The sequence below is a fragment of the Xiphias gladius genome, unplaced genomic scaffold, assembly GCF_016859285.1.
Source record: "Xiphias gladius isolate SHS-SW01 ecotype Sanya breed wild unplaced genomic scaffold, ASM1685928v1 HiC_scaffold_1480, whole genome shotgun sequence".
Taxonomy (NCBI): Eukaryota; Metazoa; Chordata; class Actinopteri; order Istiophoriformes; family Xiphiidae; genus Xiphias; species Xiphias gladius.
The window spans coordinates 122,501-149,839 of record NW_024401811.1 but is presented as its reverse complement, the minus strand read 5'-3'; the positions used below and the strand labels follow the sequence as shown (position 1 = coordinate 149,839).

The 27,339-nt window shown below is 41.5% G+C and overlaps 2 protein-coding genes across 2 annotated transcripts; both read right to left on the bottom strand.

The window, feature by feature from the left end:
- Positions 1 to 354: 354 nt before the first annotated feature.
- Positions 355 to 13,501, bottom strand: si:dkeyp-72a4.1 (uncharacterized protein LOC100148058 homolog). The gene is made up of 4 exons (XM_040123171.1): positions 13,441 to 13,501; positions 11,390 to 11,508; positions 10,510 to 10,612; positions 355 to 497 (listed from the first exon to the last, which is right to left on the bottom strand). The coding sequence occupies exons 1-4, from the start codon at positions 13,499 to 13,501 to the stop codon at positions 355 to 357; spliced, it is 426 nt and encodes a 141-aa protein (XP_039979105.1).
- Positions 13,502 to 14,204: 703 nt separating this feature from the next.
- phf19 (PHD finger protein 19) lies at positions 14,205 to 25,797 on the bottom strand. Its single transcript, XM_040123210.1, has 14 exons — positions 25,561 to 25,797; positions 23,932 to 24,115; positions 23,748 to 23,829; positions 23,469 to 23,582; positions 22,163 to 22,257; positions 20,570 to 20,718; positions 20,360 to 20,455; positions 20,063 to 20,252; positions 19,840 to 19,907; positions 18,078 to 18,224; positions 17,855 to 17,915; positions 17,672 to 17,757; positions 17,498 to 17,587; positions 14,205 to 17,239 (listed from the first exon to the last, which is right to left on the bottom strand). The coding sequence occupies exons 2-14, from the start codon at positions 24,112 to 24,114 to the stop codon at positions 16,894 to 16,896; spliced, it is 1,707 nt and encodes a 568-aa protein (XP_039979144.1). The 5' UTR covers position 24,115; positions 25,561 to 25,797; the 3' UTR covers positions 14,205 to 16,893.
- Between the last annotated feature and the right edge of the window lie 1,542 nt (positions 25,798 to 27,339).

Genomic DNA, 27,339 nt, shown 5'->3' with positions numbered 1-27,339 from the left:
ACATATTTTTGTACTCAGGATGTTGATGTCAGCTTGTTGGTCCATCCAGCACCAGATAATGTATTCCAGTTATTTTATTTCAGCATGGTAAGTAACAATCCTGGAGAGGAGAAGACCCTGTACACAGGGATGAGGACTCTGCTGTTTACAGATACCTTTGCTCTGCTTATTGCACCCAAACCAGCAACTTGTTTTTTGCTGAGGTCAGGTTTATGCAGCTTCCCATAACATGAACCTTTTAAGAACTTGTACGGCAAAGGTGTTTGGTTCTGCTCTGCTTTTTACAAACTAGAACGTATCTGACATACGTCACTGAAGAGCTGTCAACCGTCAGACCTGTAACTGAACGAGTAGTCATTGTCCCGGGTTCTGCTTTTGTTTCCACCATCCTCCACCCGCTCTGGAAACCAGTTCCAGCAGCTGAATATCAGCTCCCTTCAGGACAAGCTCCAGGTATTTGCAGTGGGGTGGGACACTTGCAGGGCTGTCCCCTGTGACTGGACAAACAGATGGATCATCACATCTCAACTACAACAAACACAATGGCGTAGCAGTAACGACCATTTCACTTCTGTGTGAACATCAACAACGACTATTCGATCTTTGTATAATGCACAACAATGGAGCGCGTGTAAAAATAACGTCTGTCCCGCTGTCGCCTTTTTAATGACATACATCTCTTCCTTCCTGTTTTGTAAAATACAGAGGGAAAGCAGAACTGACCACCTTCGTCCTATAAGTTCTCATAAGGTTCAGGTTACGGATCATTAAGTTCCTGTAGTAAAACTGCTCGTAGGTTTTTGAATATCTAGTTGCTGACAACAGACAGACGTCTCAACAACTGGGCAGATTTTGAGACCTGACTGATCAGATTGCTGCTGCACAGACGATCAAACTGTTAGAAACAGTCATGAGCCAGAAACAGATTAAAAACGGACATTTCCGTTACAGATGTGAAACACGTCATGAAAAAAACGAAACCTGACTGTTCAGTCACAACAAGGGGGTCAACAGTGAACTGTGACCTCTGAATATATACACACGCACACACACACACACACACACACACACACACAGGATGATCTGTCAGAAACTCAGTGCTGTGCCTCTGTTATCTCTCAATGTCTTAATGAGCTGCTTAATGTTAGAGACTTACCATGCTAATACTTAAGGGATGTGTGTGTGTGTGTGTGTGTGCTGTTGCTTAACCTTGTTTAGCTAAACATATTGGCTAACAGCGTGTGACTAGCCTAGCCACATGCTAACATATCAGGTTAGCTGTGTGCAGGCTGACGCCAGGCTAACATACAGACATACACACTGAAATGCAGCATGCATGATCATGCAAATCAGGTAGAAGACGCCACTGTGCACGCAAGCCCCCAACAACACACACACACAGAGACACACACGCACACACACACACACACACTCAAACACACACAGCAGAAATTCACTGCAGCCAATTTATCTATTCAGACACTCAGAGGACAAAGGCAGTTAATGCGTGCAGAGGATCGGTGCAGGATACTCACCAAGCATTCTGTTTGAATGCTGAGGAGGAGGAGGAGGAGGAGGAGAGGGGGGTTATGGATCCATGTTCTCCTATAGCAAACAGGAGGAGGAGAAGAGAAGAAGAAGATGGAGAACCTGCTGATCTCAATGCTCTTTGGTGGAAAGACTGAGGAGCTGTCTGTCTCTCTGTCTGTCTGTCTCTCTGTCAGTTAGCTTGCTGCTACTGATGCTACACGGCTTCAGCAGCTACAGCTCTCTCTCTCTCTCTCTCTGTCTCTATGTGACTTGATATCCCTCTCTGTCGGCAGTTGCCCCTCCCCTGCAGTGAGGGTGCCCTACTTCCTCTCCTCTCCTCATCACCTCTTTCTTCTCCTCATCTTCTTTTCTGTCTCCTTGTCTCATTTCTCCTCCCCTCTTTTTCTGTAATGCACCTCCCCTCCTCACCCATTGTCACTTTGTGTAGTTGGTATACACGGATTAACTCCCCCCTAATCTCCCAAACACACGACCCCCACCTCTGCTCCCTCTCCAGGAGACAGACAGAGATTATGTGCGATGTACATTTTATGCTCTACATCGTAGCATTAGAGCAGCAGTGCAGTAACATATAGTGAGAGTATTATTGTGGCGACTGCCCACATGTTCCCAGGTGTCAGAAATACCTAACCGCCCATCTGTCAACACCCGGCATCACCAGTCAACAGTTCATTCATGTTTCCCACAATCATCCAATTAAAACCTTCCAAATTGACCTGCACTGCGTGAGTCCAGCCTCTGTACAAATCCTACTGTGGCTCAGAGCCTTCAGTGTTGTTGGTGGGGAAGAAGGACGCGGAGAGAACACCAGGTTTACCTTCGGGCAGAACTACCTCATCTACAAAAACCAGTACTCCAATACTCCTCCAACACCTGAGGTTTGTTTTTGCTTCCACAGAATCTCTAGTCCTTTATAGCTGTCTGCTGGTAAAACCAAGCCTAAAATTTCTTCTTCAGCGTCCTTCACCACTGGTGTCCACCAGCAGGTCTTTGGTTGCTGCAACAACTACCACCAATGACCTTTAGGCCACGACTCGATCCCAGCAGCGAGGGCTTTGAATATGGCTCAGATGATCATGTGCTCCACCTCCGCAGGATGCAGGTAACGTTTGTTGAGGTAGGAGCTGAATTTCTTGTTTGGATTTACTTTCCTGGTCCTACACCACCTGATCCACCTCACCACCTCAGTGATCAGTTGACAGCTCTGCTCCGCTCTTTGAATGCCCAAGACATAAGGCCCCAGATATGACGGTGAGCCTGTGAAGTCAATCAACAGTCTTTGGCCTCTAGGTATTTTGGTAACAGGTCCACTTACGATCTTCTTTTTGTATTTATTGCATGGACATCCTAGGAGGAGCTCAGAAGTCTAAAACAAAGTTCAACCCAGACAACACCCCCAAACACCCCCTCCAGTTTTGAGTGTTATTACACATCTTAGGGTTGAAGTTTCTTACCAGAACTATGGAGTGTCCAGGCAAGGTCCACCTAGAGACTCCAAAAAGACATAATTTGCCTGTTGCTAGACTGGCAAACCCACCACCAAAACTAGCTTTTCAGGCTGGATCAGACCTTGTCCCATGGGTACAGTCCAGGTGTTTGCAAGTTCACCCCCAAGGCTGATCCAGCACTGGGCCTAAGTCATACTGTTTACTTAAGATGCCAACTGACGGAAGAGAAGGGCCAGGTTTGGCCATAATTAATGAAGGAGTGGTAACAAAATGACCATTGAGCCTGAACACAACACCAGCAGAATTTGGGTAATTTACTGATTGATTATCAGCAGTGTATCTTTGTGTGTTACCTGGTGTCAGCGGTATTGATTGAGTCAGTCTTTACGCTGATCTGACGAGAGAGTTTAGGCTGAGATCGTGTACGACGAAGAGACTGTTTCAACCTCCGGGAGAGAAAACCCTGAAGAAGAAGAGGAGGAGGAGGAGGAGGGTAATTAGCAGATTCAATTCTGATCATCAAATTTTCACTCTCAGGTAAATATACAGTACCAATAATAATATCCATTCCCATTCTCTGGGTTTCATGCTGTCATGATTTCTTTCACTGTCAGGGTTTGGTGCAAAAATTCATTAAATGGCTGCAATTAATGATTAATGCTTTTTTAAATTATTTTTTTAAACTGATAAATCATTTAGTAAATAAAATATAAAGAATAATGATAGCCTACTCTCTCATCTCAGATTAGCAGAGCATGATAGTGATCTGACATCCACCAACAAACCAGTTAAAGTATTCAGTTTACAGGAGTGTGAAAACTCTGATAATCCTCTGTTAATCCAGTAAAAGAAGGTCTTGAGACCAAAATGTCACCTTAGGTTTTTGAATGTAAATTTTGCATTGTGACCTTGATAAAGTGTAGCTCCTCTTATTCTATCGCAATAATGTAAAATGAAGGAGATCTGAGTTATGCTGACTGCAGAAGTGGCTGTAATGGCTGTGATCTCTTCAAAGTATGCATAACATGAGGTATACTTAGAGTAGGGTCAGATACATATAATAATACATCGTCCGCATATAGAAACAGTTTATGTTCTTCTCCTCCTCTATGAATTCCTCTTATTGATGGCAATGATTTGAGTGTGATGGGTAAGGGCTCTACGGCTAAGGCAAATGACAGTGGGCTGATTGTGCATCCCTGACTGGTCCCCCTAGACAACTGGAAATACTGTGATTGCTTACCGTTTGCAACTACAGAGGCTTTGGGTGAGGTGTATAAGAGTCTAATCCTTGAAATAAGATTAGGACCATACCCAATTTTTTAAAAACGTGTAAATAAATACCCCCATTCAGACCTGTCACAAGCTTTCTCTGTGTCCAGTGAGATGACCACCTCTGGTACCCCACCGGGTGCAGGAGAGTGAATAATATCCAAAAGCCGAAGCATATTTGTAAATAAAATGCCATCCCAAATGAACCCGGTTTGGTCGACAGAGATCACATTATGCATTGTGGATTTTAGGTGTAGGGTAAGAACATTGGCTAAGATCTTCACATCACTTTTTAGGATGATTGATGCTTCAGTCAGTGTTTGTAGCAGCGACCAATGGGACAGAGAATCATTATACATAGAGTAAAATTATACATATTTTCTTAGAAAATGTTTTTAAAGAATTCAACTGGTTAGCTGTCTGGACCAGGCGCCTTACCACTATGCATTGACATTATGACTTTAATGATTTTATGCATGCTGTGATGGGAGTACAGTCTAAACCCTTTGCACTGTGTTTTTAGAAGGAGACTGGTGATTGTTGAAGAAATGTTCCATGTCAGTACTGTCATTTGTTATGTCTGATATACAGGTAGGTCCATAAATATTTGGACAGTGACATAATTTTCATCATTTTATCTCTGCACACCACCACAATGTATTTGAATGGAAGCCATCAAGATGTGATTGAAGTGTAGACTTTCAGCTTTAATTTAAGAAAAATCTGAAAAATGTTACGCTCATATAAGATGATGCATTACTGTACTCTTACTCTACAACATTAAAACACTCTTACATGTATAGATTGACGATGAAAACAGAATGATATAATATAATAACATGACACTTTGAAAGGAGCTGCTCTGTACAATGAGAACGTTTACTTTTATTATTTAAATACCTTTCACTGATAATTCTTCTGTACTTTTACTCATGCAATGTTGTGAATTCAGGACTATTACTTGTAACGGAGTACTTTTAGACTATGGTATTTCTATTTTTACGTAAGTACAGGATCTGAGAACTTCGTGCGACCCTGGATGTTGCAGACGACGTCGACAAAAACAATCAGGTAGATCATCACAGTGTGTTTCTGCTGTGATGTCACAATGTTTCACCTGTAGCCAATCAGCTGATCGACAGCTGACAGCAGCTCAGCTCCTGTTACCATGGAAACAAGGGGCTGAGTCCAGCTGGGAGGAGGTGTGTGTGTGTTTAACGTGTATGTGTGTTTTCGTGCGTGCGTTCACCGTCACTCTAGCGGCGGGCGTGTCCGTGGCGGAGCTACTGGGCATGCTCTGTCGCCGCACCCCTCTCTCTGGAACATCTGGAAAAGACGAAACACATCATGGGAGTGTTTGTAGTTTGTAGATTATACCAGCAGTCAGCCATCTTGGTTGCACAGCTGTTGCCGTGGTAACTGGCAGTGACAGCTGTTACCATGGTGACCAGCAGCAGTCAGTGCGTGTGTGTTTGTTTTACTACAATAAAGTTTCTATTGAATCGTGTTACTGTTTATGTGAAGAAGTGAGTTGACTGTGGAACAGACCTGTGACAGTGTAACACACTCAGTCCTGCAGCACATACACCTGCATACAAAGAGCAGCACTACAGCGGTTGTCCCCCTTGTGAGTTCTGGTGAGGGCCTGGGCTAGTGCACCGACTGGACTGCATGATGGACGGAAGCCACGCATCGTCTCTCTCATTGATTAAAAAGGAAATGTAGGTCAAAGTGAAACGAGCGAATAATTCCACAACCTTGTGGTAATGAAGGCAGAGAGTTCGCAACCCAGCTCGGCTGCAGGGACAGTGATCTGCACTAATGTGTCATTTTTTGCCAGTTATGATAGTGCTGATACACACACACACGCACACACACACACACACACACACACACACACACAAACACATTGTTTCACACGGCAGGCTGTGAGAAAGTCTACACTATGAGGGTAAATGTTCATTTTGGTTCCATCACAGATTTTGTTCTTCGGTTGATTTAAGAAAAATGGACAAATGAGATCTGGAATAAGCCAAAACTTATTAAAGCACATGGATTCATAATAACTGAGTATCTGACTCATACATCTGGACACATCTGGGCTTTAAGTTGGTTACTGATGAACAGGATTGTCAGTTGGTTGCTTGATTTGAAGGAAATATAAATGTATTTTGTTTTATATCATGATCTGACAAAACATGTTCTCTAGTAGAAGTAAAAAAGATAATTTCGTTTATTTTGTTATTTTGTTTTATTGGAGAAAGTTGGAAAAAAACCTTTATCAAACAGACGTTTCTGCTCTGTCAACAACACATGGTCGCTGAGAACAAATGTTTTGTATATGTAGCTTTTATATCACGGTTGTATTCTGTTTGTAAAACGTTTCACATGTAGTTTTCGTCATGTAACGCCATGTGGGATGGTCCATGTTAATGGTATGACATTAAAATAATAATAATTTGTTATCTGTCATGGCTTAAATGTATGCACCAGACAGTGTTACGTGGTACTGTATTTATAGTTTGTTTCATTTGTAGTTTTTGTCTCTTTGATTGAATCTGTGATACTTTTTCATCTTTTCTTTCCTGCTTGTTTCATGAATATTTACTGATGTGCATGTAGCCGTGCTGGCATCGGTCCGACTGGCCTTCCCCCTCATAGTTTCTAAATATACATTTTTTTTATTTACAACTGCTGTTCAGGTATATATATAAAAAAATAAAAATAAAACTATCTGCATGAAACAAATTACATTAATATGACGTGTGGGATTTTGACAATATGAAGACTCAATCAAATCTGGTCAGTTATTAATGTTCTCTCATTCTGTGAACCTGTTAGACATGACGATAATAATCACTGCGGTGGGTTCAGGTTCTTGTATTGTGGTGTCCAACACTGTGAAAATCTGTCGTCTCTGTTGTGTTTGATCATTTCGATGTCTAACCATTTCATTCCACTATGCAGTGCTGTTCTAAAGACAATACTAGTTTACAACCACAGACTGTAGATAAGAACGAGTTTACTATTGAATGTAGTGAATACTGTGCTACCATACCAGCTACTGGCAGGTTGTACAGTTTCACTTTATCATATAGGCTGTTGAAGTGAACGCTGTTAAACACTTCTGTGATCTTTTGTTCATCAGCCCACACACGGTAAATCACACCAGACTCTGCAGTAGTATCAGTGGGATTCCTTCAGGACAAGCAACACAAGCACTGCTTGACCGGCTACAGCTAAAAGTAGAGCGATACCAAAGTAGAAGCGACATCTCTCCTCACGTCTCGGGGCTCTGATGTTGCCTGTTTGCATTCATCTTGTGATTTACTGGCATCTTGGCCGCAGTAGGCTACTGTCTCCTGGGGCTTCCAACCATCGCATCTATTCTTTCTGACATTTTCATGGGCGTGGCCGTGTCCCGTTGACAAAGGGTGGGGCTCGTCAAGCAGATGGGGAGCAGTATTTTTTGGACGTTTGTGCATTGAGGATAATCCTGGGATTTTTGACGGGGGACTACCTATGGCCACAAACCCCTGTGCTTGTCAAGCTGCCCTGGACTCAGCTTCCACCGTTCTGAGATAAGTTATGATATTCCCCACGTTCTTATGCACTTGTGTGTGGAAACTGCACTTACTAAAAATTTACTTCAACAGTCTTTTCTTGGCTAAGTGTTGGTTAAGAGGTAGCAGTAGTAAGTAAATGAGCAAATTACACTGTGATTTATCATCTCTGTGCAAGACCTGCAGTGAAACTGAGACGTTGTTGCATCAGTAGCGTAACTCCTTTCAGGGATAGCTAGTGTGTGGGCCGAAGTTCGGAACAACCAGGAGTCTTCCTAGAGCTGCCGCCCGATCAAACTGAGCAATCAGGGAGAAGGGCCTTGGTAAGAGAGGTGACCAAGAACCTGACGGTCACTCTGGCTGAGCTCCAGAGATCCTGTGTGGAGAAGGGAGAAACTTCCAGAAGGACAACCATCACTCCAGCAATCTCCTCAGCGAAAGTCTGCAAAAAAACACCTAAGGGACTCTCAGACTGTGAGAAACGAGATTCGCTGGTCTGACGAAACCAAGACTGAACTGTTTGGCCTCAATTCTAAGCATCATGTCTGGAGGAAAACAGACACACACACACACACACACACACACACACACACACACACACACACACACACACACACACACACACACACACACACACACACACACACACACACACACACACACACACACACACAGTGTGAGCTGTACAGCATGTTTCTCTATAAACCAGCAGCAAAGTGAGACTCAGTTTCGGTCTGAGAGTTAAACAATGTGGAGTTGCCCACTGATGTTTGTACAAAGGTTGTTATTTTTATTGATTAATATTCTAAAGATATATATATATACATATTTATTACAATTAAATGTGGTGATGTCAGTCTTTCAGCTAAATCCTGTACTTTGAACTGGCAACTGAAAATGCTGAAAACTAATAAAAAACATTAGAGTTCCTGGAAAAAAGTCACTTCCGCTCGTAACTGGACGATTATTTTGTCACAGGATCTGTGTAAAATTTCAGCAAAACTATATAAAGACACAGACAAAAAAAAAGTTGGACCATGAGCATTTTTCATTATGCACTGACTGAATTATATGTAGAAGATTGTTTAGACCTGATGTTGTTAATCATTTAAAGGTGTATTTTATATTTTTGTTGTTATATTGAAGTCAATAAAATTAAGTAAACAACTAACAGTTTGTATTTTATTGTCTAATGACAGGTTGTGTTTGTGGATAAGTGTTTCAGTCTGTCAGTGACACCCATTATAACCATTATAACTGTAAAATAACAGACTGGTGTTCCTCCTTTAACTCCGACAGACTGCTCACATCAACTGTCCTGTTATAGCATCTGTATGTGAAGATTCTCAGTCGTCCAGGTCATGGTCAACCAAGAGGAGTTGAACTGAGGGCAACTGGACCTGGTTGTAGATCTTGAAGATGTCTCAGCTCTCACCCAAGAGGCTTCTTCAGTTCTGACTGACCAGTGGGGAGTCCCAGGTATTTCATCTCTGGGGGGTCGTTATCAAGGCCACTGATGTCTATTAGCTCGTTCAGATGTAGCTTTAGTCTCTATCCTCACTTTTTATTTTATCGTAGTTATTTCGGATCATTTGGTTCTTTGTTGTGTTTCGTTTTTTTTACTTTGTTTGTTATTTATGTGACCTGTCATTCAACCACTCTTGTTAAAGTCAGTTAAACACATTTTTATTTGGTTCATTTTTTATGTTTTTATATTTTATGTTATTTTATCTTACGTTATATATGTTCTGATGTACTTTAGTCTAAACAAGAGTTTATACATATTTTAAACAGTGTATTATAGGTCAACTATGCTGAGGTTTTGTTTTTATTTGATGTTATTCTAAGTGCTAGAGTACAGCTCCACATTATTATCATTATTATTATTATTTACATTAGGAGGCAGTGCTGTAAGGTGGGTTTTGGACGGTAAAAAAGGAGGTTTAAAAGTCTGGAGATTTGGACTGAAACAAGCTTTTGACTGAGTGACAGTGTGTTTCATTGTTTAACATGGTGTGAACAGAACACGAAGTCAGTAATGAATCCGGCTCAGATGTAACTGTTGGATAAAAATCACTTGCTGCGGGTTTGTGATTTAAACCTCCAACAGTGTTTTCTTCGCCTCCTGCACTGGCGAGTTTGCCGGTTTAATTCAGAGCAAAGTTGGATTTAATAAAACAAAACATGAGTCAAAACGAAGACTGAGTGGTCGTGGAAACTGAGCTACAGCAGAGTCTCAGGTCATGTCAATGATTCTTCTCTACGCTGAAACTGAACCTGACTGTCATTTACTTTCCGACAAATAGGACAATTGGGTTGGTTAAAATTGACTGGTGACTGGTGATCAGCGCAGCAAACGGTCACGTTGCCATGGTAACTGACCTCAGATATCAGATTATGAGATTATTATTGTGACATGTTACCCAGATTAACCAGACGAGCTAATCCCTGCTGCAAACACTCAAACACACTGAACCTCAAACAGAAAATAACTGATGTTTTCTCACCGTTCGAGTCCTCAAACTCAGCGTCAAGCTCCAGGTCCATCGTCTGTCTGTAACTGTCCTTAAGTGTCTGTCTGTCTTTCAGTAACTGTCTGTCTGTCTGTCTGTCTGTCTGTCTGTCTGTCTGTCTTCTTCTTCTGCAGCTGTTTAAACCCGTCTTGTCTTCCTCACCTTTGAGGGCGGGGCAAGGAGGTGCTGAGGTCACATGGAGAGTGTATCTTAGCAACCAAACAGTACAAGTCTCCGCCCTCTCTGCCAGAAGAAGAGGATGAACCTGAGGAAGAAGAAGAAGGAGCAGGAGTAAAGAAGAAGGGGTGGTGTCTATATCTGAGGCGCACGTTTTGCTTACTGACGGCCTCTATTTCCTTCAGTGTCAGAAAGTAACTTGAGACAGGACTTTATTTCTGATTTCACCTGTTAATACAAACTCAACGCTTCCTCCATGTTTACCAGTTGTCCTGATAAATTCAGTCTAATATTCATGTCCACGACACTAGTTCATCAGTATAGAAAGAGTTGCTGCAGATGTTCCGCTCACCATGAACAAATTTCAACGCTTCGTCCACAGTTTTCACTTTAAATGTATTTTCTCCTTTATATGCAGACTTTTAATGTGAAGAAAACATTCGAATATGTCGATTTTTTTGTTGATGGTAGCTTCACATGGGTCAGGAGTACAGTGAAAGAAAGAAATGAAGAGTTAAAACATGATTTCTGTACGAGAAAAGGCTTTTCACAGAGTGGTGAGCGTGACATGACTCTTGTACTGAGGAGTTAAAGCTGTGGAAATAGAAACATAGTGAATTTATCATGACAGCCGGCGAATATTGAAGTGTGGAGTTTGTATGAACAGCAAACGGCTTTAATGTCAAATGGAAATGGAAGCAGATCAGAAAAAGTGATCAAATATTTAAAAAAAAATCAAATGAAAAAAAGATTGGAAACAAAGCCCTGGTTCTTTCTGCGGGTGACGTTAGTGAAGGACGTGGTTTGAGAGTTTATAGTCTCTTGTGAAACTGTGAAAAAGTGTTGAAGACTTTTTGTTTGGTACCTCCAGGTTGTCGAGCATCAGCAACTGCGAATCTGACAGGATGCAGAACATTTTACTCCAGATGTCAGGCTCCGCCTTCCGACCACAAGACAGCCAATGGATGGAGGCGCTCTTCAACTCTGTGACATCATCACAACACCGTCACATTATACTCTATAGCAGCACTAATATCAGCAGTAGGACTACTAGTAGTCGTGAAGTTTTTCACCTTTTGTTTAAAAAATCTCTAAAAATCAACCAACGCCTGAAACTAAATAATCCTCCAGAATGAATCTATTTCAGGCTAAACGATGGTACATTTAAATCCAGACCGCAGGGCAGTGAAGCGAGTTCGTAAGCGTCACGAATCTGTGGCAAATATCTGTGTCGCAGTTCACAACACATCCATGAGTTCACTGCAACAACTCTGACTTCAGGCCTGACCCTCACACTGAGGGTCAGGTCAGGTCAGGTCAGGTTCAGTATCCTAGAACCACAAACTAAACCAAATGAAACCCCCTGAGACTCAAACCATAGCTGTGGATCACAGTCACGCAGAGTTTACCAGAGGTGACGGTGAGCGGATCATGGATGGCAAATCCAGGGTCAGTATTCTGTGATACATTTATGGCATAGTTAATGCACGACAAATAAAAGGCTGGTTCCATATTGGCACCGTATCATTTCCCTCTTAAAAGATTTTTCCATGAACACAACAAGGAAAAATGTGTTACCCTGACTATGTCTTTCCCCGCTCCACCACACTGATGAAAAAACTGGGCAATGTGCTAATCACTCTTTAGGCAAGACTACTACTAGGTTTATTTATTCATACATTTAAAAATTTTTTTTAGCATTTTCGCCTTTTTTGGATAGCGTCAGTACAAGTACGACAGAAACTGAGGGGAAGGAGAGGGCTATGAAATTCAGCAAAGGTCCTCGTCTGGAACTGAAGAAGGAATGTTGGGGCTATCTGGAACGCTCAAGGATTGTTTGCACTCCTGAACTTTGCAAAAGATAACAGTCAGATAACTTTACTGTCATGGAAACACCTTAAAAGCCCTGAAAACTTATGACTATTACACAGATACTTGACTTTCTTTCAAAGTTAGAACATTTCTAGTTTTTGGTTGTTGCTGTTTTTCTATGAGCTAAGAGACACATAAGAATGTCACGTTTTATTTAGTTTTAAACTAGTCGGCTGGAATGCAACAGTGGGACCAGCCCTATAAACACGACCTTCCTTGACTGACCGAGTGAGTGACTGAGTGAGTGATAAAGTTACACTGTTGGTCGGCCGGCCAAGTGTTGGAGTTTCCCCATTAATCGTTGCTCTTTCAAAATGAATTGGCAGAAACATTTTTTATTACGTCATCAGGGGCTCGTTTACAGGCAGTGAACCCACTTAACTCCTTTGTCGCTAAGATTTACCAACTTCCAGACACTTTAGAGACTGTTTTTCAAACCATAGCTACTTTCTGTAAAAGAGAGTGGGAATTGTCCCACGAGCGCGAGGTCAGGCTTTCCCTCCTCAGACAAACCTCTCTACGTATCTCATTCAATTGACCGCATGGCAGCTGACACGGACGTGAATGAGCTTCTAACTTTCTCTCTGACTGATCATTTTACAGGTAAATACACCTGAAATCTCAGCTCAGCCGTCGTCTTTTACTCATGTGGGTGGTGACTCTGTCAGACGACGTCGTGGTTATAAAACCAGGATTTTAGCAGCAGAGCGGCAGCTTGGAAATGGCTTGGAATTGACCGCTGCTTAGCGTGTCGTCATGCTTGTTCTGTCGTCTGACAACAGGAACAGAAAACCATGTAGACGAGAGCAGCTTTATTGGGAATTCAACTGTATTAAATGACTGTATATGTGAGCACAGAGAGCGGGAGAGAAGCAAACAAAGGGCTGCCCAGTCACATACCAGGCTTTGACTGGTCTTGGTGACGTTTTGACAGAGCTACGGGTAAATATCAGATGTGTGTGTTCGGTCCTCTGTCTGTCTCAACGGTCTCCTCCTCTCTGACACTAGAAGTCTAAAAGCTGATCCAGCTGTAAATCAACTCACCAATCACATCCATCCAGCCCAGGTGCTGACACCTGGACAGGTGTTTCACCAGCTCCTCCATGGCAACAGGATCCTTTACAGAGCAAAGAACAGCACACTGGGAAATGTACAGGCTAACATCACTCACCTGTCTCCAAAAACTACATACACACCTGAGGCAGGCAAACAGGTCCACCGAGAGACATGTGGACAGAGAGACGTAGAAAAAAGACAGGTAAGCACAGAGACGGGAAAAGTAGAGAGAGGTAAGCAGGACGTGAACACAGAGAAATGAAACTGTGTAGAGACACAGACAGAAGGACAGACAGGTAAATAGAGACCGGTAGACAGATGAGTAGTATGAATAGCCAGGCATCCAGGTAAACACAACCAGGTAGGTTGAATATAAACCACAGCAACAGGTGGACTTACAGACATGTAAACTCACAGAGACAGGGAGACGCACAAAGACGCATGTAGAGACAGGAGAGAAGTACAGACAGGTAAACTTACAGACAGGTAGATGTAGAAGCTGCAGTTTGTCTCTTCAGCTGCGTCAGTCACGTGTGACATTGTCAGACTTCACCTGTCCGTCTGAAGGGACCCTCGGGATGACAACACAGGACTGAACCTGACTATTAATGTGCGTCCTTCACGTGTTGTTTAACACCTTAATTGTATTAACAGATTATCACCTGTTGTATCCTCACTGCTGTGCGTGCGTGCGTGCGCACACACACACACACACACACACACACACACACAAAAAAAAGGAGGTCAAAAGGTCAAGCATAATTTTTTTTTATTCCAGAGAAAGCTGGCAGCTGACATATCAGCTCAACAGAAAAAAGGCAATAATACAAACAGTCACATGATCATAACAACCGTCCAACAGGCCAATGGAAGGGGAGCATGGTTACCATGGCAGCGAGGAGGAGCTGCAGGTTTAAAGTGACAGAGTGACAGTTTAATGTCTCAGAGACCGTTAGCACCATTAGCACTGTTAGCATTCCTCATTCAAACCCATGGGCTGTGTTAGCTTCAAGCTAACCTCTGATGTCAAAACAAACAGAAGTGAACATTAATGTGGAACATCTCAATATTTATTATTTTAGGTTCTTTTAATACATTTGAACAGCATAAGGCTCCTGATCACTGATCAATGCCTGTGATTGATTATCAGTTTAAAAGTTAAATTTGATGTTTGCATAGATACAGAATGTGATGATAGTGCAAGAAAACAGCTGCTCACAGGAAACAGATCAATACTCTGAAGGTAAACACAAGGAAAAACTAAATTCATGGACAGCAACCTTCTGGTGCACTGGGATTTGTAGTTTTTGTTTTTCAGCTTTAATCACAACAGCAGGTTTTACTGTTTTTGTAGATGAAATAAGACAGGAATAAATCATTTCTCCTGTTCATGCTGACTGAAGTGATCTGTTCACAGATGACAGACGGAGTAAATCCAAAGTCTGGGTCTAAAGATCAACCGAAGTTAACGAGGCTTCAACAGTCAAAGTGTTTTAGTCCCGACAGTTGAATGGAGGTTTATTGTTGTTGTTTTGTCCTGACAACAAATCTACGACACAGCAGATGCAGAACTGTGGCCACTCCTGAGGAAACTGATGGAAATCGGCAGGGGAACATGTCGGGTTTTTAGGGGTCATTCTGATGTTTTTTTTAGTTTAATTATCTTGATATGTTGCTTTTGGGCAGGAAACACACACACCTGTCAGCATAGAGAAGGCTTTCAAACAACATTTATATCATAATCTAGGCAGATTTAATTTCCATAAATAAAATTGAATAGTTAAATTAGTGAATAAAATGTTAAATTTTGTAACTGTTGTTATGAGTTTGGTTGATAGCAATTAAAATGTCTTAAGTAGGAAGGGCTCAGTATTTCTAAAATCCTGGCTGTAACCCTGCCAGGACGTCTACTGCTGCTAAACAGAGTAAATTTGGAAGATAAACACATAATCTGAAGTTAATGAGACTTCAAAGTAAGTTTAGCACTCAGACTGTGGATTTAGTCCTTCTTCTCTCAAAATGTAGTCGTGTTGTGAAGCGATCACGGTACCTGACCTCAGACCAGGGTTTGGGAACATCCATACTAATGGATTATTTTTATTGCGGCTCTCTTTGCTGTCAGGCTGGAGTAAATCCAACAGGTTTGGGTCCACTGGTCTAAATAAAATAAAATTTAAAAAAAATCTTTAAAATCCTGCAGTGTACAAGTAAAAACTATCCGTTATCCCAGGGAAGGAAACAAAAACTCTCACTTGAAGGTCACAGGTAAAACAATGACTCATATTTGTTACTGCTCTGATCTCCTCTGACCACACCCACTCTGTGACATCACTACAGGTGTTATGGTATTGACAATAAAACTGTTACAGATCAGAGCAGCGGTTTTCTGACTGGTGACTGCTTTAAATGAAGTGTTTTATGTTCAGCTCAGTATAGACTGAACATGTTGGTTAAATAAATCAGTAAATGCTGAACATGAAGTAACTCACAGGTACAGCAGTGAGGACAGGTAAGGCAGTGTGCTGTTTGACAGCTAGGGGGTGCTACAGGAAATTACAGGAGCCTCTGACTGTTTAACAACCCAGAGACAGAGAAGAAGAAATGTGTTTGGTTTGACAAAGCAGAGAAAATATCTACTGTCAGTCTGATTATATACAGACCTGAATACTAAATATATAACACTACTGAGTATATGTGAGTGTGTGTGTGTGTGTGTGTGTGTGTGTGTGTGTGGGTGTGAGAGAGAAAATGGTCTTTGGCTGTAGTAAAACATTGTTTTCACTAAATACTGTTTTTTACAGGATCATGATCAGCTTTGATACCTGATTCCTCCAAATACACCTGAAAACCATATGACACAGTTTACTCGGACAAATGTCTGACGGCTGTTTGCGGGGACGTACATCTGACAAAGCTTTGTAGGACATATCTGATTAAGGATTGAAGAGACAGTTATAGGACAGGGTTTTGCACAGACATATGTCTGATCTTCTTGATCGTGAATCACAAACTGAGGTGTAATCCTAACCCTTAGTTGTGAGAGCACTGTTGCTAAACAGCTAAAAATAAAAATTATTGTCCCGTTCCCTTTGAAAAACAGGATGACTTATTTTTGTGTTTTTAGGCTCATGTTTATGAGAAAACAACATTTAAAAAATAACTTTTATAGTTCCTAGTATTTTTCAAAACATAACTTTAACATTACAGATATTTTAAAACCGGTGGCCTGAGCAACACGGTTACCGGATCAGGTGGGCAGTCGGGCGGATTGTTGTCATGCACGCAGTAAATACGATACCATTGTTAGTGAGTTAACTGAGCTGAGTGGTTCTGACCAATCAGCAGACAGACTTTACTGGGAGCTGATCAGGAGTGGATTGAGTGGAGGAAGAGGAATCAAAGCTTCACAGGACATCTAAACCCTGCTTCTCTGTGAATGTTCTAATATGGTGTTGTCCCCTCCCACTCCAGCAGGTACTGGACTGTCCCCTGAGGAGTGATACGTCGAGCCAACACCTGGTACCTCTCCCCATTGGTCAGTCTACCTGCCACCCCGAAATACGAGGAGATGGAGGAGTGGAGGTGGGAGGAGTCAGAGGGGAGCTGGGAGGGGTCAGAAAGGAAGTGGGAGGAGTCAGATGACAGGTGAGCATGGTTAGTAGCTTCTGGGTCCTCCAGGATCCCAGAAAGCTCCTCCCCTCCAAGTTCCTCCCCCACCTCGCTGCGATGGGCCCACTGGCTGTAGGTGTTGCTAGGTAACTTCCTCTTCCTGCTGCCCACCCTTCTCCTGAGGACACAGAGGTCAGAGGTCAGAGGTAGAGATATGTAAAACTATGCATCATAAGGATGCTGGAGGTCACTAATTAACTCTAACCCTGATATGAAGTTTCCTCCTTAAAGATGCTGTTATAAAGTGCAGCATAGGAAAGCTCAAAGTCACGACTCGTATTTAAAGATTTCCACTGAAAACACGAAGTGATGATGATGATGATGTCAGAGCTGAAGAGGATGAAGATGGAGGACAAGTTACTTAACCGCTAGTTACCTGAAGTGGTAGGAGGCGCTGGTTGTAGCAGAACCTGAAGTGGAGGCATCAGTCGAGTCCTGATCAATACTTACAGTTCTACTGGAAGTACTGGGGAGGAAAATTAGAGGGTGGTAACATGCTGATGTGCGGAATATTGATTATTGTTGGATCGGGTGTATTGATCAGTCTCACCTCTTGAGGCTCTGCAGTTCATCCAGGGTGAAGTCAAAGATGTTGGCCATGTGATGGTTGGACGTCCAGCTGCAGGACAACTCGTTCTACAAATATTCACAGTAAAGAAACATGAAGCTTCAGTAAAGAAACATGAAACAACACTTCAGAAGCAACAGCAGAAACAGAGAAGAAGAGTCCTACGTTAGGAATGGCGTCTTCTAGCAGCCACTTGGACTTCCTCCTCTTCCTCTCAGCTGAAGCACTGAACGAACAAACACAGCATGTGGGTGTGTGGTTTCATTTAATCGCCAGCTGACCGAACAGCACAGGTGATACTGGTATAACTGGAATACCTCCCAGTTTAAGACTAAAAACTCATCTGACCTGACAATCAAACAGTCACCACATAAATGATAAGAACTACCTGTTTCTGACCACGCCTTTCTTACGGCCCCGCCCCCCATCATTCTGAGCACGCTCGGGAAAGAGCTTGGAGGGGGGGTTGGGGGGTACTCTGGTCCTCAGACGAAAGATGCACTTCCTCTTCTTTATCTCCTTCCCACACAGAAACCTGAATACAAGTGTATGGTGATAAATGGCTACTTGACAAGTAACGGTGAAAAATTTCAGAGAATATAAAAGGGCTCGCTAACTTTTGTCAAATCTTTTACTATTTTCTTTTTAAACATTTTTAACTGAACTGCACTCTAAATGTGTTCTATGGTGTGACATGAAAGAAGAAATCTTAAATGTAAAAATAGCATGAAAGAGATTTCTCTTCAATGTTAGACACTTTTTTCATACTGTTTATTTAATATGAAATTATGAACAACTATTTTTTTCACCACGACTTGTTGAACTTGGACTTTTTCAATATTTTCAATAAATGTGAGTCAAACTTTGCTGGACATCGTCATTTCACAACGGTTGAAAATTATACCAGTTTAAGATGAGTGATGATTATATCTCCCCTAATGCTCAATACTTAACTTATTTTTTTATATTTTGAGGACACACTAAAGGACAGAAATTGTAGTTATTGCATTAAAGAGAGAGTGGGAGGCATCACATTAAAAGTACTCTTGATTCCTTAATACTCCCCGTCTCAAAAAAAGTGAAGTATGACATTTGATACTTATTTTCATTACACTTTATAAACAGTGGCCTACAAGTTTTCTGCAATAACGGCAGAAAATATTTTAATTAATGTAATGATTGCAATTTAAAACACTGAACATGGTCAAAAAATAACTAAATAAAAAGAAGCCCAACAATCTTATTCAATTAAAAATGCTTCTTAAAGAAACCTTATTCTCTTGTGGGACATCTTTGTCCTCCATTGTGGCAGCACAGGTGTCACAACGGTGGAGATTTTCTGTCCACCAAAGGATGTTTCAGCCTCTTACGTCATTGACCTTGCTATTCCTAGCTAACCTGTCATTAGCAGTTACAGACACATTTGCATAATTTTCTATGGCTATGTAGTCTGACACACAGTTTTTCATTTAAAAAATTAATTTAGGGCTGTCGCATAAAAGGACAACAAAACAACTGTTTTATTGGTTTGAAAAAAGTTAAATATTTGAACAATTCTGAGACAAAAACTTGCCATGCGCACGTCATGGGCTTCACAGGGGGCTTCAGTGACATGACTTTGAATGGGGTCCGTCAACTGAATAAAGTTGTCCATGGAATTGCCTGATTTAAAAACCAGGTTATGGTGTCACACTGGAGGACACGGTTTTCAGTGACAAAATGTATCAAGTTGCTACGCTTTCAGAAATATATGGATGACAGAGAATGATATGCTATTTACTAAAAAGACACTTGAATGATGTCTGAGGTATTTATCAACATTTTTATACTTTTCTTTTTAACTTATAAAAAGTTAAAATTTATTGAACCATGCTTGGGACAGTCACACTATAGGACAATTTTGAGATTAGGCTAAAAAATTACCCGCCCCCCCCAAAATATAAAAATATGAGAACAAATAAGTTTTTATAGCAACAGGTCAATGTAAAACAAAGAAATGTTAAACCGGTCCCTGCATTTTAAATGAGGACCATACTAATTATATTCATTTTTATCTTGTGTTACAGTGAAAATGCTATGTCACGTCAACAACCCAAATACATTTGATACTGATTAACCAGGTGTGAGTACTGCAGGTGCGTGTTTCTTACTTGCTCTTATATTTGTTCAGAGCGTCCAGCAGGTGCTGCCCCCTCTCTGCTGGAGGAGTATTAGACAGCTACAGAACAAAGAAACAAAGAGGTTACAGTCAGGATCAGAGTCTCTTCAGCTCAAGGCTACTTTAGCAGTCTGGTTTGATTCAGTTTAGTATAGACTGGTTCTGGTACAGTCTGGCTCACTTTAGTCCAGGTTTACTTTAGTACAGTCTGTTACCTTTCCAAGCTGTAAATGTTCCCAGTTTGCAGAGACGAAGGCAAGGATCTCGTCCAGCTCGAAGTACTTCTTCTTGCTGCTGACCGACAGGTTGTAGAGAACCAGGTGAACCAGATCGACCCACCTCAGAGAGAGACGACGGATGTACTCTGATCCCTTATTACACACCGAACACAGGAAGAGGTAGAACCTGAGAAGGAGATCAGAAATATGAGGAAACTGCCTCAGGGCACTCACAGGAGTTAACTTGAGTATATGAAGTAGATAATGAGAGGAGTCAAGGAGGAGCTCATTTACCTGTCACCAAACATCATAGACTCCTGCAGACACTGAGTGCAGGCTTCATGGAACCACTGCTGACACCTGAAGCACTGCAGCATCTTCAGGTACCACCTACAGACACAGAGAGTACATGTGATCCGCGGGACAGATCATCAGCGATGTAACACTGAACATCTGGATGATGGTGAGTCACAGTGTTGTGACTGTCTGATTGGTCAGTCTTACTCTCCGGGGCCTCCACAGTAACAGTAACACTGCTGCTGATTGGTCCGGTGCTGGGAGTCCCAATCCAGAGAGTCCAGGTCGTATAGTAACACCTGCTTCATGGCTGACAGGGCTTTGGCTATAGGACCTTTCTTCAGAGCGCCACCTTTCTGTGGGGAGGACAGGCAGACAGACACACAGGAAGTCAGTTGGATGGTTTTTCTTTACCTGAATCAAGGCTCTGATGATAGAGCGTGATGTTGTACAGACTAAAGCCCTTTGAGGTACATTTGGATTTTGGGCTACATTGATAAAACTGACTTGACAGTTATTAGTAATGCTGGAAGTGGTGGAACTACTACTACTACTACTACTACTACTACTACTACTACTACCACTTAAACTACTGATGCTGTTTTGTGATAAAGGTTACAGGTTCACTCATGGTGAGCTAAACCCTGAGAAACCAGAGCACAGCAACACAAAGTAAAAAAAGATGATGTGTTGGAGATGTGCTGTCATATGCAGCTCTTCATCTAACTTCTCTCTGATGCTGTTTATGTTTCTACTGTTATCCAATGTAATATTTAAAAGTGACCCACTGACAAAAAAACAGAGTGGAATATATTGTTACGGCTCTCACTTTCGATTCAAAATTCAAACTTTTGTTCAAATGTTGGAAAAAAATTAAACATTCAATGTCCTGTTCAAATTCAAACTTTACAGCCTACAATCTCAACAGAGCCTTTGATGTACTTTGCCTTGTGGCCCAGCAGAGGGCGCTGTTAAAGTTTACCATCAGTTTGACTTATTGCTGCTCTATAGATCTATGAGTAAACTGAGCTGATCAATAAAAGTGGAGGAGGAGAGTATTGAGATGCAGCTGTTTGTGGACTCTGGCCCTACAACCATAACTAATCTGAGTCCTCCCCTGCTGCCGCAGCCCAGGTGAGGCAGTGGAGGACCAGAAAACAGTGGAGCAACATCGACTGTACAATGTGGTCTGACTTTCACCACGCTTATCCTCGCAAGCAACCATCAGCCTACAATACTTTGAAGGGTAGGACATGGGTTGTGTTCAAATTTTTGTTTTAACTGAAACAGCATCCTGCTGGTTTGCTGAGGAAAAGCTTTTAATGTGAAGCAGCAAAAGGAAACACTCAGTTGGCTTCAAGAGTAGATGAGCAGAGTTTTGATACAACTGACACTCATCAGGAAACAGTAACTTAGGCTGATAGTTGAACATAGGAGTGAATCTAAACTCCAGATCACAGATTCAGTTAGAAGAAAAAAAAAAACATTAAGAGCTGATCACAGTCAGACTTTTAAAAACAGCAGCACAGACACATGTGCGAAAGATGAGAGCAGGGACACGGGTGTGGTTTGAAGCTGGGTCCTGATATAAACAGAACACTAATGACTGTTATAAGGACACAGTGGGAACACCTGTTCACAGCTCAGTGCAGGTATAAAACAGACTGAACCCGACCCATTTAAAAACATCACGACTCTGCTACTGTCAGTGGTTTAATATGTCTGTGTTTATTACATATCTGTATCTGTGTGTGTGTGTGTGTGTGTGTGTGTGTGTGTGTGTGTGTGTGTGTTTTATACCCTGACAGCCAGAGCAAAGACACAGCGTCTACAGAACCAGGGACTGAGACTGTTGCTGCCCTCTACAGGAGGGACATGACACTGCTGGTGGAAACCTGAGAGAGACAGAAAGCCAGACAGGTCCTGTTATTAATGTCAGAGTTCACTTCCTACGTTCTCGATTGTCCAAAGTTGTGGTTTATTGAGTCTAAAATAAGTGATAAAGTTATCTACGACTTTTTAAGACCTATTTTAACCACATAGAATTAAAATAAATACCTGTTTCATCATCGTACTGACCAATGCATCATGGAAAATCAGTAGGAACAATATGAACTAGAATTATTTATTTTTCTATCACGTTTTCAGTACTTCTCAGCTCTATATAACAATAATTCCTGATGATATGTTGAATTATATTAATGTGACCTGGACCTGGATAAGCAGCATAAAACGGATGGATGGATTAAACAGTGAGAAATAATACTCAAAGTTTTCTCTAAAATCCTAACACAACATTGAATGATTAACATTACTGCCTACTGCAACCAACAGACATTAGACAACATTTTTACAAGTTACATTTGAGACTTTCTAATACCGTCCAAGACCTTCTTTTAGGGACACTGAATTCAATGCTTTTTAAGACTTTAAGAGCTACAGATACCCTGTATCTCAAACTACAGCCATGCCAGTGTCTTCTACAGGCTGTAATGTTCATTACACTCAACAGTAACCTAACCCTGTGTGAGAGGAACAGGACTTCATTTTTGTTAAAACGATCATAATTTGGTTAAAAGATCTATATTCAATGGAAGAACAATATACTGGCATAGAGCATGTCGGCAGATGTCAGCTGATCAGAAAGATTCACTCACTTCACTAAGAGTTTGTGAACAGAGAGCTCCGACAAGTCAATTTATTGGCAGTAAAATGTGCTGATCACTCTGTACCTGGTCACTATTCACTAATAAAATCATCTAAGAGATCTGTATCTTTTTGGTTGTTTTTGTTTTGTGTTCATGCTTTTGAATAATTACTATTGGTCAGTATATTGTTTGCACACTTTTAAACTCCCACACATCGATATCAGGATCGGCCTCAAAAATCCAGCTCCAGTCAAGCTGCAGCCAAAAATAAATACATAAAATACCGTTAAATAAAACCATCATGAGGAAAATTCGACATTCTGATTTAAAACCAGTCAACCTGAGCAGCCAGCCTGCCAGCCTGCCAGCCTGCCAGCCTGCCTGCCTGCCTGCCTGCCTGCCTGCCTGCCTGCCTGCCTGCCGGTCTGCCTGCCGGTCTGCCTGCCCATCCTACTCACCAATGCCACACTTCCCACAGATGAGGATCTGGTTGTTTTGGTTTGATTGGCCATCAGAGTTTGGCCCCGCCCCCCGACACATGGAGCAACAAGGCTCCTCCCCTGGCACTCCAGCTGCAACATGATTGGACGAAAGATTGTGTTTGACGGGCAGAACAAAGAGCATGAGGCAGACAAGAAAAAGGCCTGATGGTGAGACACATTTACTGTCATTTTATGTTTTTCTCTCTCTCTCTCTGTGTCTTTATCTGTCTGTCTCTCCACCTGTCTCTCTCTTACCATGTTGGATGTCCTTCCAGAGGACCCAGAACTTGGAGTTGTCCTCAAATGTGACAAAGCAGCTCTGCCTGGGGGGGCTCACCTGTCCACCAATCACAATGCAGAGATTTACAAAAACCAATCAGAAAACAAAGATGTGTGTATTCTTGTGTGTGTGTGTTTTTTTTAATCTTTTGTGTGTTACCCTCTGTATCTTGCCCAGGTAGTAGAGTCCATCTGACCAGTGACAGAGGACAAACTGTCCGACACTAAGACTGGACTCTGCCCCCTCCTCTTCATCTAGACCCCGCCCCCTCCGACTTGCCCCGCCCCCCGGGGACACTTGAGGCTCCAGACCACAGAAGGCTTCAACCAGGTCCTCAAACATCCTGCAGAGGGACAGACAGATGGTCAGACAGACAGAAAGCTTCAAACTGGTAGAATCAGAGTCTCCTGAATTACATACTGTAAAACATCTCAGTCTGTATCCGGGTCACTTACCTCTGTATCCAGATTGTCTGTTTATGCATTTATATTAAAATCATTACCGATATACCGTCATTAGATTGTTTTAACTCCCAAATATCTACATCAGTATCAGCCTCAGACACACAGCATCATTCTGGTTGTGTAAATACTCAAATGGAGACAAACTGCTGTAGATTTACTTTAATTTCTTAATTATCAAATCGTGTTGCCTTCCAGGTGTTTCATACTGATAAATTCAGTCTGTGTAGGACGTCCCAGATAATGATGTATGTGTGTTTAGGGGCTGAAGGTATAGGCCCTGACCCACAGGTCTGATCGTGTGATTTACAGTAACAGTTTCTACACTGCACTGCTTCGCTTTACATGTTGATTTTAGATGTTATTGTTTCTTTCCTTTCGTGGTGACATGTCTTTATCAGCCATTTTGGGGTTTTTTAACTCTCACCAGCACAATCATTTTACTCCTTTTATGTATAATGTGTTTTTGTTTTATTTATTGTACAAACAATAACTTGTCTGCCTGAAAACAGAATCAGTGTTTTTTGTAAACTGACTGAAGAGAAAGAAATCAGCCTGAAACCAGATCAAATCTCTGCACACAGCCAGTCAGTTAGTTGGTAAGAACAGACAGGTAGTCAGACAGCCAGTCAGCTAGACAGCCAGTCAGTTAGTTGGACAGACAGACATGTAGTCAGACAGCCAGTCAGCTAGACAGCCAGTCAGTTAGTTGGACAGACAGACATGTAGTCAGACAGCCAGTCAGCTAGACAGCCAGTCAGTTAGTCGGACAGACAGACATGTAGTCAGAAAGACAGGTAGTCAGACAGCCAGTCAGTTAGTCGGACAGACAGACATGTAGTCAGAAAGACAGGTAGTCAGACAGCCAGTCAGTTACACAGGTTGTGGCTGTGAGTCATTCCTGAACTGTCAGGGGGATTTTTGACAGACTGAGCCTGCGCAGTGGGTCCTCCCATCAGAGCCGAAACATCGTTAACTAATGGATTAACTACCGTTAACTGCCGCTAACTACTTACCACCAACTGACCCGGGTCACAAGCAGACAATTAACCCGAGTTATAACAAATTTATTAAAGTTGAAGACACAACCTGTCAGTAACGGCTGTCCGGTAACTGAACGGTAATAACGCTGTTTACTAGCAACACTTCAGTGCGCCGTTAACCGCTGATATACCGTCATTACCCTGCAGTTTACCGGACAGAGCACCGGGTGAACAGACCGTTTTCGTATCGGCATCAATGTACGAAATTCCGAATCTGACCCGGGTTAAACTAATCGTTTAACGGAGCAGAGGCGGGTTAAAACACAGAAACAGAGCTGTCTTACCTCCTCTGATCCGGTCCCAGTCCCACCTGCCCTCCGGTCCTCCGTTCCTGTGAACCACAGATAGAGAGACAGACAGACAGACTGTTGTCCCGTCAGACAGGTCGGACTGTAGCGGGACAGACGGACAGACAGACGGTCTGTGTCTCCGTTTCTTCGGTGTCTCTGTCTCTGTCTGTTTCTGTTTCGTGGCGCTAAACTTCAAACTTCCACCGCCGCCATTTTTTAACTTTTCCCGCGAATTAGAGGGGGAGGTTTTCATTAACTACACAAGCTTCATCATCACCACCGTCATCACGTCGCCGCCGGAAGTACCGCCCTATTCAGAAGTCCAGTCACTTTTTCACAGATTTTATCCGCAAACTATACCGATAATCAATCTTCTTATCTTGTTGGATAGTTGATAGTTTATTCTAAAAACTAAACGGTCAGCAAGCAAATCGTTAATTATTTTTGACTGATTTAAAACACATTTCAGAACCAATGAAAACTTGGATCAAAACCGCTAAAAAACATTTCAAAGCTTGAAAAATATTTGTCTTTTCTTTGCTTTTTTTCTGTATAATACCATGGCACAATCATTTTTGTGCAACTATTTAAAAAAAAAAAAAAAAGTATTATTATGTATACCGGTATTGGACATCAGATGAAAAGAAGATGAAAATAGATGATCTTTTATACTGTCAAAATACAAACAGAAAATGTAGCTTATTGTCAGTTACCTCGTTTTCTAATTTTATTTGGTAAACGTTTTATTTATCATCCCAAGTTCTTTAAATGTCTCAAACAATGATTTGATTTAAATGATCAGCAATGGGTCAGTTGTTGTCAACAAATGTTGCCTTATGTTTGTTTAATTTTAATTAGAGAAAAAGGAAAAAAGAAAAACAGCTGCCCAGATCTAATCTGATTAGAGAGTATTGATCTGATCTGATCTGATCCCTGACCAGCAGTTAAAACAGCACTTTATCTTCTAGTTTTAAAGTGTTAATTCTTGAACTGAACTACATGTTCACCTCTGGACAAAAACAACCCTACATGTCAATCTAAAAAAATCACATTTTCTTCTATATTCCATTAACTTTGTCAAATATTTTCACATATAATTTATATCTTTAATATTATATGATAGTCCATTATCAATATTGTTATCATATTGAGATGATATGGTGTTCAGAAAACGAAATATTCAGTAAACACACTGTTATTAAAGTGATGCATAATAATGTTTGCATGATGTACAGTATATAAAATATCAAAAGCAACAGAACAGCTACTAAATGAACTCAGTGTTATTTGTTCCAAAAATGATTTCAGATATATTTTACTGCTGTTGATAAATGTCTCAATCAAAAGGCTAAAAAACTATTCAAAGTGTTTAAAAATATGATTTATTTGTTGTATTATAAACCTGCACCATGTTTCTGAACCAGTCTGAGAATCTAAGATTTTAATCACACACCCCTGGACCTCTCTTTGATTTAATGTATGTTTGATAAATAGTTTTTATCTTATGTTTGTGAGTAAAAGTGAAAGATTTATACCTTGATCTCTCGCTTCAGTCCAAAACTGGACTTTTATCAGTTGGATAAATGGCCCTGAAATCATTTAGTAAACAGAGGGTGAACAGAGAGAGTTCAGTCAGTCACCTCAGTTCAGTCAGAAACTGTTTAATGTCGAAACCTTCAGTGCTACATCATTAATAGGAAAAGTTATTGATCAGAACACACAACCAGCAGAGAGAAAACAACAGAGGTAAAATCATTGATCTCAGACTTCATG

Coding starts and splice junctions, on each gene's coding strand:
- si:dkeyp-72a4.1 (XM_040123171.1), bottom strand. CDS start 13,501: ATGGAGGAGCTGGTGAAACACCTGTCCAGGTGTCAGCACCTGGGCTGG. Junction 10,613..11,389: donor TGATGCTCGACAACCTGGAG/GTACCAAACAAA, acceptor CTTCTTCCTCAG/GTTCATCCTCTTCTTCTGGC. Junction 498..10,509: donor TCCTTGCCCCGCCCTCAAAG/GTGAGGAAGACA, acceptor CTGTTTGTCCAG/TCACAGGGGACAGCCCTGCA.
- phf19 (XM_040123210.1), bottom strand. CDS start 24,114: ATGTTTGAGGACCTGGTTGAAGCCTTCTGTGGTCTGGAGCCTCAAGTG. Junction 23,583..23,747: donor CTGGAAGGACATCCAACATG/GTAAGAGAGAGA, acceptor ATCATGTTGCAG/CTGGAGTGCCAGGGGAGGAG. Junction 17,240..17,497: donor AGCGCCTCCTACCACTTCAG/GTAACTAGCGGT, acceptor CTGTGTCCTCAG/GAGAAGGGTGGGCAGCAGGA.